The following is a 14,405-nucleotide window of genomic DNA, read 5'->3' on the forward strand; positions in this document are numbered from 1 at the left end:
ACGTCATGACTACATTACATCAGGCTTTCCGGGTTAAACGATGACATTAGCTGTGTTTCTGTACTGTACTCTTCTGGTCCTGATGCTGGAGTGCTCCTCTGTTGCCACGGTGACGCTCTTCAGACGAACATGGCGTCTGTTTGGAGCCGAGTGAAAAAACACAATCTGGCCACTCATGGTGCAACTTTAGAAAACACGTTGAGACTTTACTTATTTTAATAAGTGTTTACATTTTGTGTTTTGTTTTTTAATTAGTTGCCTGTATTCCAACTGTGTGTGTGTGTGTGTGTGTGTGTGTGTGTGTGTGTGTGTGTGTGAGAGAGAGAAATAGAGAGAAAGCGAGAGAAACTAGCATATCAGTCCTTTTACTGAATCAGTTTCATAAAAACACGACATCTCCATCTTTACACAAAGTTCACTTCAGTGAATCAGGTTCACATCATCAGAAGATCACCGATTCAATTCAAACTGTTCAAACCATCAGAATTTCAATTCTAAGTGTTCAAACATTCAATGATTCAGTTCTAACGGTTCAAATGTTCAGTGATTCATTTCTAACATTTCAAACACTCACCAACTCAACACGAACAGTTCAAACTATCACTACGAGTATTTTAACTCTAACAATTAAAAAGATTTGATTCTAACAGTTCAGACATGCACTGATTCTCCACTGATTCAGTTTAACAGAGAGAGCCTACAGATCTGTCCAGCTCAGTTCTTTTCATTTCCCAGAAGTTGATGATCCAGCAAATGTAAGATTCATCTAGTTCATGAGTTCTTTTCCCGTCACACCATTTAGGAGCACAATAAACAGCCACCCACATAAAAAGAAGATAAACAGCGAAATACTTGTTCGTTCCATCACGTGTGTCATGAAGCTGATTCAGATGATTCATTCCCAGCTCTCCTCTGCGGTTCATTCCTGCTGCACAGGTGCTGTTTTAATTCTTCACTGTGTTGATCAGAGACTCACTGAGACACATCGCCCTCTTGTGGACACGCCGGTGAAAACCGGTCTGGAGACCAGCCAAAACCAGCTCAGGCCAGCAAACCAGTTCAGGACGGTTTAAGCTGTGGCGTAAAAGTGCCGTTTTTTCATCATACTGCACACTATTTCAGTTAAAACACGACATCTGTTGAGCCTCAGCCTGTGTGTTTGTACAGTAAGACGTGATGAGCCTGAGACACACACACACACACACACTCTCTATCACCTGCTGTCTCTCTCTCTGTCATCTTGACAACCGTTGCCACCAGTGAGGCGGAGTTGCCGTGGAAACCGCTGCCCGTGTGGTGAATCTCTGTTGCTAGCGTGCGGCAGGAGGCCTGTGACGGTGATTTCGGTCGGTTTCACAGAGAGATTCTTTATAGTGATGAAGAGCTCATCATCACTCACACACACACACACACACAGAGCAGCATCCTCCTCTGAGTAACTGTGTGTGTGTTTGGATTGTCAATGACTATCAGTGTGTGAGCCTGAAGGATCTCTGACGTGTGTGTGTGTGTGTGTGTGTGTGTGCAGACGGACGCGGCGCTGATGTATGATGCGGTTCACGTGGTGGCGGTGGCGGTCCAGCAGTCTCCTCAGATCACCGTCAGCTCTCTGCAGTGTAACCGACACAAACCCTGGCGCTTCGGCGGACGCTTCATCAGCTTCATTAAAGAGGTGCACTTCTCACTCGGTTTATTTTCACCTGAGATGATTGACCCCGCTCATCAGACTCGCAAGTACACGCCCACTGCTGTGATTGGCTAAGCCTATATGATGCGAGGACTGTTGGATCCAATATTGTTCCAGCATCATCTTTAGATAATTATAATAGTGCCTGGTTAGTAAAGGAATCTGTGGCAAAATCAGCAATGTAGAATCGGTGGGCGGGGCTAATGAGATCTATGTAGGATCCGTGGGCGGGGCTAAACAGATCTATGTAAAATCAGTGGGCCGAAATAAGGCAGGGATGTTCAATTGGTGGGTGGGGCTAATCTGATCTATATAGAATCGGTGGGTGGGGCTAATCAGACAATCATATAGAATATGTGGGCGGGGCTAATCAGGTAGTGATGTAGAATCGGTGGGCGGGGCTAAGCAGGCAGTGATGTAGAGTAAGTGGGTGGGGCTCATCAGCTTATCACGGAGTCTCTGGTGTTCTGCAGGTGTGTGTTTGTTGATGTGCAGATCGTCTCTGTCAGGTCTTCGCTCTCATCACGAGTAATTTGAGAAAATGACACGTTGTACCTGCAGAAACACCGTTTCCGTCTCACACACTCGTAACACTATAACGTGAGAGACTGAGACACACTGCGTCAGATATAAAGCCATCAAATCCTCTACTGTAAACGTATTTTAGTTCTATTATTGTTGACAGTCAGTAACACCGTGCAGAATAAACGTGAATCACATGTAAACGGTGGGTGTGTGTGTGTGTGTGTGTGTGTGTGTGTCCACAGGCGTCATGGGATGGACTTACGGGTCGAATCCTCTTCAACAAAACCAACGGCTTGAGGACAGACTTCGACCTGGACGTGATCAGTCTCAAAGAGAACGGACTCGAGAAGGTGTGTGTGTGTGTGTCTGTGTGTGAGTGTGTGTGTTCATGCATTATGTGTGTGTGTTTTCTGCACATTATCGTGTGTGTGTAAAATTTCGCTGTCAACAAATCACTGGGTGTCGACGTGGTATCACACACACACACACACACACAGACACACACACAGACACACACACACAGACACTCACACACACACAGACACACACACTCAAAGACACACACACAGACACTCAAAGACACACACACAGACACACAAACACACACACAACACACACACAGACACACAGTCACACACACAGACACACACACACACACACACACACACACACACAGACACACAGACACACACACACACACACACACACACAGACACACACACACACACACACACACACACACACACACACACACACACACACACACACACACACACACACACACACACACACACACACACACACACACACACACACACACACACACACACACACACACACACAGACACACACACACACACACACACACACACACACACACACACACACACACACACACACACACAGACACACACACACACACACACACACACACACACACACACACACACACACACACACACACACACACACACACACACACACACACACACACACACACACAGACACACACACACACAGACACACACACACACACACAGACACACACACACACACAGACACACACACACACACACACACACACACAGACACTCAAAGACACACACACAGACACACACACACACACACACACACACACACACACACACACAGACACACACACACACACACAGACACACAGACACACACACACAGACACACACATACACACACACACACACACACACACACACACACAAATATTTTTAGTATTTTTTTCATTATTATTATATATTTGAAATTTATTGTATTCTTTTTTTTTATTCTTTTAGCTCCAATTAATATTTTGGAAAAGTATTTTGTTTAATTAACAAAAAATATTTGAATAAACAGAGAAATAATGAATTACCCAAAACTTAAAAATGATATTATTACACACTCACTCTAATTGCAGGTGTAACAGAAAACACGACTAACACAAAATATCATGATAACGTGATTCATGGAAATGCTCATTTCTTGCATATAAGCTCTTCATTTCTTCTCTATTTGTGTATATTTGTGACCCGCTCATGCTCAGCTGTGATCTTCTGCCCGTCTCAGGAGGAGCCGTACGTCATGTTTAAGAAGTCTGATAAGCCTCTGTACGGGAACGACCGCTTCGAGGGCTTCTGCGTGGATCTGCTGCGGGAGCTGTCGGGAATCCTGGGCTTCCGTTACGAGATCCGGTTAGTGGAGGACGGGAAGTACGGAGCGTTTGAGGAGAGTTCGGGTCAGTGGAACGGCATGGTGCGCGAGCTCATGGACCACGTGAGTTTCATGCCTTCACTTTGACATTTTCAGTGTTCATTTCTAGAACGTTTCTGTAAGTTCACCTCCACGTTTGCAGATCCTCTCAGAATCATATCCCACGCGTGGGTTGTGTTCCATTTTTTAAATAATATTTTTAATGTGCTTATTTTTTTTATTTTCAGTTTATTTAAATTTTTGTTTAATTATTAAACATTTGACGTTTTTGTAGTTTTTATTATTTATTTAGTTTAGGTTATTTATTTCTAGAGATTTTAGTCATTATTTTAGTTATTTAGTTATTTTAGAAAATGTATGAATTTAGCAAAATATGCAACATTTCCTGTGTTTTTTACTCATCTTAGTCTTAAAAGTATTTTTTTAACCCTTTATTACACTAATTGTATTTCAGCTTTAAACATGTTTTTAACCGTTGTAGTTAACTAACTTGATCAGCTTAAAGAGTCACAAATGATTCAGAGTTGATGAAGTGATTCAGTCAAATCTTTTTGTTCCCTACCAGAGCTGTTGATTTGGTCTGATTAATTAAAGAAAGAATTTCATGAAATAGGTTTATTAACTAATAAAATGAGTGAACGATTCAGTGACTCATTCATAGAGACGGTTACGGTTACTTGCTTTATTTTCTAAATTAATCAGCGGTTTGAACAATGATTCAGTGATTTATTGATTACTTCATTCTGAACGAATCTGTGGTTTTAAATGAACTGGTTGAGTGAATGATTCAGTGATCCATTCATAAAGACAGCTGTGTGCTTAATATTTAAATATGAATGAGTCATTATTAAATTTAAATGAATCACTTATTAAGATGTTAATGCTGACGCTTTTATATTTAAAATATTGATACTCTTAAATTAAATTTGAAATTTTGGAATGATCTGTTATTCACGCCGTGTTGAATATTGATCTTTTGCAGAGTAATAATCGGCACTTAGATCTGTCGAACGATTAATTAGAACGTTTTTTTGTGTGTTCTGTGTATATTTACTGTGTATACATCAATACACATACAGACACTATATAGTTTTAAGTCTATACTTATATTTATAAAATGTATTAACGTTCCGTCAAACGATTAAACGTGATTAGTCGCATCCAAAATAAAAGTTTTTGTTTACATATTGAACGCAGGGCACATGTATTGTTACAGTATAAATATACGCAGACATGCATGTATGTATATTCACAAAAAATGTTGTTTGTACTAAATATATATATATTAATTATGAATATAAATGCAGATGTAAACACTTTCAAAATATATACTGTATGTGAGTGCATTTATACACACACACACATATATTATGCAAACAAAAGCGTATTTCGAATGCGACTAATCCTGATTAAATGAATTCGATTAAAAGATTCGATTGGTTCGACACAAACGATTCAGAGTTGACTGACTCATTCGAATCTTTTGGTCAGCTGACGGACCTCTCTGTTGTGTTGCGGTCGACAGAAAGCAGACCTGGCCGTGGCTCCGCTGACCATCACGTACGTCCGAGAGAAGGTGATTGACTTCTCCAAACCCTTCATGACCCTGGGCATCAGCATCCTCTACCGCAAACCCAACGGCACCAACCCCGGCGTCTTCTCCTTCCTCAACCCTCTGTCCCCTGATATCTGGATGTATATTCTGCTGGCTTGCTTGGGTGTCAGTTGTGTGCTGTTTGTCATAGCCAGGTAACATGTGACCGTCACACGCGTGTGTTTGACCATCGTCCGTCTTCATCCTCGCTCTCAGGAAACCCTAGCGTGAAACACATCAGCAAAGAGAAGACAAAAAAATACACTGCATGTTGCACAGAGATAGACTTCATACACTGAACTGATTCTTTAGGATAAACGCAGTGTGCTTAATGTGGTGAACACAAACTCAAAATATATAAAAAACGCTTCTTTAAATATGTTACATATTTTTAGCCTGTTAAATACACAATTAGCTCTTTAAGTACATTACGGAGGTGTACGTTTTTAAACCTGGCTTTTTATTGCACTAAATACTTTTGCATTTAGCTGGAAGAAAAATAAAGTCAAAGATACATATGATTCGCTTCCTTCCTTCCGCACAGATTCCAAACATCCCTCCAGAGAAGCTTCGTTAAGCCTGTATTCTGTTACTGTATTAAAGTCTTGTTGAGACCTGCCTCTGATCAGTCCCAGGAAGGCCGTATCTGTCGTACTAACCTTAAAAAGAGCTGAAAGAGAATTAAACATCTAACGGACAAACACCGGCCGCTTCTCAATACTAAATCCTATTATTACATTTACAAATAACACAAAAACATTTTTGAATGATATTTAACAGCCTTCATAAAAGCTGCTAGGCAGTTTAGTCAAAAGTATAAAGGCAGCGAGTATTAATATTTGCTATATATAAATAAAACAGCACCACATTACTGACTAGTTTTGTATTTAGTGGCAAGAAGCGATTCTGTGATGACTCGCACAGGAAGTGATGTAATAAAATACAGGTCTGAGAACACGCAGCAGGTGGACATGAAAGGTTTCACGCGTGTTTCCTGATCATGTGTCCGTCGTCCGATGCTCATGGATATCCCACAATGACTTTCCCCTTCATCCTGTCTAATATGTGTCTGTCTGTGACGCCGTCTCTCGTTAGTCTCCAGACTTCCCCCGAAATCAATCAGGCTCTGAGTCAGAGGACGCTCGCTGTCGGTGTGTAATGTTACCGGCCACATGATACTAAAGAAAAGCCACGACTGTCACCTAAGTTAGATTGGAATATGCACAGCGAGTGTGAATGTGAGGCATTGTGGGTAAGTGCTGTGAAGATCTCGGCGTCGCTCTCCTGCTCTATATCTGGAGTATTGACCTTTCAGCTGCACGCTGTATTGATTAGAAAAGCCCCAATTTACTTCTGAACACACAGAAGAGATCTTACCAATCCCAGAACAAACACACACCTGCAGTCCTTCAGTCACAGTCACTTTAGGGAAGGACTTGGATTCATACCATCAGGAATTGTCTTCTTTTCCTTATCATTTTTTTTAATTACCTTATTTAAAAATAAACATTCTTTACTGTCATCTAGAAAATAAAAAACAAAAATAAAAATAAAAAATAAATATTATATAATAATAATAAAATATATTATTGCAACATGCCAGATTACTTAAAGTAATATTTTTATATTTAAACATATATATATTATGTAATTATATAGTATATATAGTAATTATATATATATAAAATTATATATAGCTCAATAGCTATAGTTGAATTATGTCTATATTTTAACATATTTTTAAGGGTGCATGCAGGAAAAATCCCAGTTGTCCAACAAACACACACACACACACACACACACACACACACACACGACACACACACACACACACACACACACACACACACACACACACACACACACACTAAGGATGTTTTATTATTCTGAACATGAGCTCTTGTGTGATGATAGCTCTGCTGTGACCTTACCTGCCAGATACAGTCTGGGAACTGGAATCACACACACACACACACACACACACACACACAAACACACGCACAGGCACATGCGCACACACACACGCATGCACACATGCGCACACACACACACATGCGCACACACACACACACACACTAAGGATGCACACACAGAGCTCTTGTGTGACACACCTGCCTGCACACACACACACATGCGTGCACACACACACACACACATGCGCAAACACACACACACACATGCGCACACACACACACACAGGCACACACAGATCAGACACATGGCTGGTTGATGTGTGTTTAGCGGCTGGTTGTTGTGTTTCTCAGAACAGTTTTTCAGAACGCGTCGGATCTTGATGACGGTGTTCAGTTGGTGATGTTTTAGGATAGAAATCATCTACTGAGATTTACAATCAGTCTTTAAGATAAGACATTACTGCTAAATACTGCTAATAAATGTCACCCGTTGGATTAATTACAGTGCATTAAAATAATCACAATTTATCTGAAATGTTACATTTAAATATGCAAATCAAGCAGTAACTAATTAAACATGGGCTACTTTGCATATATTTCCAAAACCTACATCTTAAACCAGATCCATAACTCTTTGATGATTTCTGAAGACTGGAGTAATGAGGCTCAAAGTCACAGAAACACTTTAAAGCAAATTACAATAGGAAACTAATATTAGAAATTACAATAAGATTTCACAATATGACTGTTTTTCTACAACCTCGACGAGCAGAAGAGACATTCAACATCTCACTGATCCCAAACCTTAGAATAAAACACAGCAGTTTTGCCTGTAATGTCTTATCTGTAGTGTCTTCATGATTCAGAGCGAGAGTGTGTGTGTGTGTGTGTGTGTGTGTGTGTGTGTGTGTGTGTGTGTGTGAGTACATGCATGTGTGTGAGAGTGTGTGTGTTTGCATGTTGTGAGTATGTGTTTGTGTGTGGTGTCAGTGAGTGTGTGTCAGTGTGTGTGTGTGTGTGTGTGTGTGTGTGTGTGTGTGTGTCAGTGAGTGTGTGTGTGTGAGGGAGTGTATCAGCGTGTGTCTGGTTCTGTGTTCAGGTTCAGTCCGTACGAGTGGTATAATCCTCATCCCTGTAACCCGTAGTCAGACGTGGTGGAGAATAACTTCACGCTGCTCAACAGCTTCTGGTTCGGTGTGGGGGCTCTCATGCGTCAGGGTGAGTCCTGATCGTCTCAGCACCTCCTGCTGGAGCACCGCCGCTACTGACCACACACACACACACACACACACACACACACACACACACACACACACAGACACACACACACACACACACACACACACACACACAGACTCAGACACACACACAGACACACACACACACACACACACACACACACACACACAGACTCACACACACACACACACACACACACACACACACACACACACACACACACTGACACACACACACACACACACACACACACACACACACACACACACACACACACACACACACACACACACACACACACACACACACACACACACACACACACACACACACACACACACACACACACACACACACACACACACACACACACACACACACACACACACACACACACACACACACACACACACACACACACACACACACACACACACACACACACACACACACACACACACACACACACACACACACACACACACACACACACACACACACACACACACACACACACACACACACACACACACACACACACACACACACACACACACACACACACACACACACACACACACACACACACACACACACACACACACACACACACAGACACACACACACACACACACACACACACACACACACACACACACACACACACACACACACACACACACACACACACACACACACACACACACAGACACACACACACACACACACACACACACACACACACACACACACACACACACACACACACACACACACACACACACACACACACACACACACACACACACACACACACACACACACACACACACACACACACACACACACACACACACACACACACACACACACACACACACACACACACACACACACACACACACACACACACACACACACACACACACACACACACACACACACACACACACACACACACACACACACTCACACGTCCAGCCTGCTTTAAACATTAATACAATAATCAGATTTCACATGTGTGTCAATGGAGTCATAAAGAGTCATTTTGTCAAATTTAGGTTTATATTATCATCTGAATAAATAATAATTCCACTGATGTATGGTTTGTAAGGATAGGACAATATTTAGCTGAGACACAATGAATGTGTGAAATGTAAAGTATAAAGTATAAGTATAAAGTAGTCCAAATGAAGTTCTTAATGAATGTTACTAATCAAACATCAATAGCGCTTTATTCAATACACCTCAAATTACATTTGTGTGACTTTAAAATAAAATGCTAATTATTTAAAATAAAAATAAAGCTGTATTCTATATTTTATATAAATTAAAACGTTTATTTAGCAAGGATTGATCAAAAGTGCTGATTTATGTCACAAAATATCTCTGTTTCAGATCAGTTCTGTTTTTCTGAACTTTCTATTCATCAGAAAACACTGAAAAAGGTTAAAGAATAACAATAAATGTTTTTTTGGCAGCAAATGAGAATATTAGAATGATTTCTGAAGGATCATGTGACTCTGAAAACATTTTAACCCTTAAGAAGCCGGACTGATTTCTCCTCGGAGGAAAATGATGATCTAAAACTTATAAACGCTTCTAACATGTTTTGAAACACACACCTTCGACTGAAAGATCTCTAATGTCACATTATTTTTCAGCTGAAAAAAATCTATTGTATAATTGTTTTGTTAAATAAGAGGGTTTTTTGCTTCTCCACAACATATATAAAAATGTATACTTTTTGGAAAGATAAAACAAAAATCTTTTTAAGAAGTAATACAGTTTTTGCATTTTATTTGCTTTGCCACGTCCTTTTTTAAAAACCACTCAAAATTCGACTTCTTCACGTATATAGCTTAACCAGAAATTAATTTTTAGATTTTTATTTTTCTTGAAAATAAGCAAACTGATTGAAAATAAAAAAGCACCTTACACTGGAGGTCATCTTGTTAAATATGCATGTAGATTTGTTAAACTATGCTTTGAAATGAGCAGCAGGAAAACATATAACAGTAAAATAACCGAGTTATTATTATTGAATTATTCGGGCAGCTCATTACCATTTTTCTTAATTCTGTTCTAAATAACGTTAACAGCCCAATATGACATATATGTCACTACGATATCTTCACAACTTGTTTCATAGCATTTTCTTTTCTTTAAAACATACCTTTAGTAACAAAAACAAACATTTTAAAAATGCTATCCAGGCGGGCCACCATTTTGGAAACGTTGTCATGGCAACCAAAACACGCTAACACCGTCACATTGAGTTTTTGCCGCACTTTGCATCAAATAAAAAGCATGCTTGGTGAACGTGAGAGAGCTCACCGCTCAGAAAGGCTTCATCTGTTGATGCTCCTCAGGCTCCGAGCTGATGCCCAAGGCTCTGTCCACCAGGATCGTGGGAGGAATCTGGTGGTTCTTCACCCTCATCATCATCTCGTCCTACACCGCCAACCTGGCCGCCTTCCTGACGGTGGAGCGCATGGAGTCTCCCATCGACTCGGCCGACGATCTGGCCAAACAAACCAAGATCCTGTACGGCGTGGTGGAGGACGGCGCCACCATGACCTTCTTCAAGGTACCGAGTCATTCGGAGCCATTCGGTTCAGTTCAAAGACGGTGCTGATGCTGGAAAATTCAGTGTGATGCTATAAACCAGAACCATTTAATTCCATTTGGATTCCGTTCAGTTCACTGATAATATTGTAAACAAATGAACTTTTAGGCTATAAAAGGCTCTAAAAGAGACAATGCTGTCAGTATTTGGAATGATTCGGTTCAGAGCTAATGTAAAGTCTATCAGGTACAAGCAATATTAGATTCAGAATGATTCCACTCCATCGTGGTTCAATTCAGTTCAGCAAATTAGTGATAATTAACTATAAACTTCAATTATTAAACAACTGAGCTTTTAGGCTCTATGAAAGACAATAGAGTCATTATTCAAATCATTCATTTCAGTTTTGATTCAGTTTAATATTGATTCATTTAGTGCTAATGTTGTAAAATGAATCCGTTACAAAACTGACAAAATAGCTCTACAGAAGACAACCAAGTAACTATTCTGAATGATTAAGTTCAGTTTTGATTCAATTAGTTTCATTAAATGTGAAGATAACAGTGCTGATATAGTCAAATTAATTTATTATTCATGTCAGTTCAGTTCAGAATAATAGAGTCATTATCGAGAGCGAGTCAACTCTAATGTCATTATTTAAGAACCTGGTTCAGTTTCAGCTATAAAGCAGCTCATTATCAATCAATCAATCAATCACTTTTATTTATAGCGTGCTTCTATCAGCATCAAAGCACTGAACACTATCATATATGAGAATAGAGCGATAGTGGTGTATCACGGCCAGATTAAACACTCCATTTTTTATTAGATTAAGAGACGTCTCTGTTATACTGTACAGTGCTTTGATGCAGCCTGTGTTGTTAAAAGCGCTATATAAATAAAAATAATTGATTAATCAAATCAACGATAATTAAGTGTCCCTAACTAAGCAAGAAACAAAAACCCATCCGTGACGGAATGGAGAAAAAAAACCAGGCTCATTATCCAACTCATAGCTTCGTTCTCGTCTGATATCAGCGTATTAATGCGGCCAAATAGATATTTCTGATTATTAATATTAATTCTTCAGAAAACCAAGATCTCAACGTACGATAAGATGTGGGAGTTCATGAACAGCCGCCGTCAGTCGGTGATGGTGAAGAGCGTGGAGGAGGGCATCCACCGGGTGCTGACGTCCGACTACGCCTTCCTGATGGAGTCCACCGCCATCGAGTTCGTCACGCAGCGCAACTGTAACCTGACGCAGATCGGCGGCCTGATCGACTCCAAGGCGTACGGCGTGGGGACGCCCATGGGTACGACATCCAGCCCCTCACGAGCGTCAGGTCACACGAAACCTGACGGACACATTTATATTACACAAATAATAGGTGCATTTAAAAAAAAAGGGTTTACACCCCCTTGACTCTTCATACGGTGTTGTTCTCTGAACGATCCACTGATTCTGTGGTTTTCCAGGAGTTTTTCATCCATGTTTTTACACCGAGGACAGCTGAGGGACTCAAACACTCACTGCTGCTCCACGCATTAAGAGCCAAAAACTTTAGAAATTTAAGTTATGTTGTCTTCCAGAAAGCATGCAAGAATCTTATGTCACCTCTGAAGGGCAGCGCTACATTAAATAGATAAGAGATTTAGGCAGAATAAGAAAAATGTACTCAATCTTGATTCTGTTCAAAAGTTTTCACGCCCCGGCTCTTAATCCTTGGCTTCTCCTTCTGGACGACTAAAACTTTAAATAATTAAGTTAACATAAAAATCCAAATACTACACATTCCAAAAGTTATTCAAAGCTAAAATAAATGAAATTAAAAATTAAATTAAATTAAAATGAAAAAGGAACATGTAAAAACGAAAATTCAATATTAATAAAAATAAATGATAAAACTTATATAGACAATAATTAAATGACAAGTAAGCGATAATGTACATTATCCCGCTTATTAGACGGCTTCTAAATAATTAGATGTAAAACCTTGATATGAGTTGAAATATTTAAAGTAATTAGTTATTAGTCTTACCGGTCGTTATCTGGGAATAACGAACCTTGGAAAGTGGGGAGTGACCAATCAGAATCAAGTATTCTACGAGGCCGTGTCATAAGTATTAATAAAAACCATAACAGTATCTCAATTAAAGTTGTCATTCACTAAAACTATAAAAAATATTTTAATATTGGCATTCACGCCATTTTTTCTTTTTCATACCAAGTAAGAGAAGTCCGTCTTATCTGCGTGGTTGTCCTCAGGCTCGCCGTATCGGGACAAGATCACCATCGCTATCCTCCAGCTGCAGGAGGAGGGAAAGCTGCACATGATGAAGGAGAAGTGGTGGAGAGGGAACGGCTGTCCCGAGGAGGAGAGTAAAGAGGCCAGCGCCCTCGGCGTCCAGAACATCGGAGGAATCTTCATCGTCCTCGCCGCCGGCCTGGTGCTGTCCGTGTTCGTGGCCGTCGGGGAGGTGCTGTACAAATCCAAGCAGAACGCTCAGATCGAGAAGGTATCGGACAAACACCACGACACATTAAAGCCTTAAAGTCACAGCGGACCAATACGAGTCAGAAAAATAGATTTATTCATCTGTGTCTGCTTCAAATATTCTGATCTAAAGTACTGTTAAGAATCCAGACCTTAGCAGCTGAATCTGTTTCAGTGTTCAGATTAACAGCAGAGTATATGTTGAGTTTTTATAGAAATCCTTGACAACTGAAGTAAACTGAAATTAGAATGAAAATACAGCAACTAAAAATAGTGAAAACAATAACATGACTGAAAGGGGACAAATAATGTGTAAAAAAAATGTTTTAAGGCAAATATAAGAATGAATAAGACAAATAAATATTAATGAAAACTATACAGACGTTTGGAAACTACAAAAACAATATGAATAAAAAAAGTGAAATAAATATTAATGAAACCTACACAGACTACAAAAATCACAATTAAATTAATAAAAAAAATATATAATATATATATAAATATAAATATATATATATATATATATATATATATATATATATATATATAAAATTATAAAACAAAAAAGCTAATTTAAAATATGTAGACTTTTTGAAACTTAAAAGACAAACGTATAATAAAATGACTAAAGCTACAGTTAAAATAAAAACAAATA

General features: G+C 39.7%; 1 protein-coding gene and 1 long non-coding RNA gene across 2 annotated transcripts in view; one reads left to right on the forward strand and one right to left on the reverse strand.

Moving 5' to 3' along the window:
* LOC122333200 (glutamate receptor ionotropic, kainate 2-like) overlaps positions 1-14,405 on the forward strand; it is a 37,288-nt gene that overhangs the window by 20,422 nt on the left and 2,461 nt on the right. Inside the window, 8 exon segments of the mRNA XM_043230715.1 lie at positions 1,529-1,672; positions 2,455-2,682; positions 3,794-4,000; positions 5,463-5,686; positions 8,544-8,662; positions 11,056-11,273; positions 12,343-12,568; positions 13,522-13,772. Coding sequence (XP_043086650.1) covers positions 1,529-1,672; positions 2,455-2,682; positions 3,794-4,000; positions 5,463-5,686; positions 8,544-8,662; positions 11,056-11,273; positions 12,343-12,568; positions 13,522-13,772 — 1,617 coding nt within the window.
* LOC122333201 lies at positions 11,187-13,616 on the reverse strand. The gene is made up of 3 exons (XR_006248598.1): positions 13,481-13,616; positions 12,364-12,610; positions 11,187-11,323 (listed from the first exon to the last, which is right to left on the reverse strand). It is a non-coding gene; the product is annotated as an uncharacterized LOC122333201 (long non-coding RNA).

The sequence above is a fragment of the Puntigrus tetrazona genome, unplaced genomic scaffold, assembly GCF_018831695.1.
Source record: "Puntigrus tetrazona isolate hp1 unplaced genomic scaffold, ASM1883169v1 S000000223, whole genome shotgun sequence".
Taxonomy (NCBI): domain Eukaryota; kingdom Metazoa; phylum Chordata; class Actinopteri; order Cypriniformes; family Cyprinidae; genus Puntigrus; species Puntigrus tetrazona.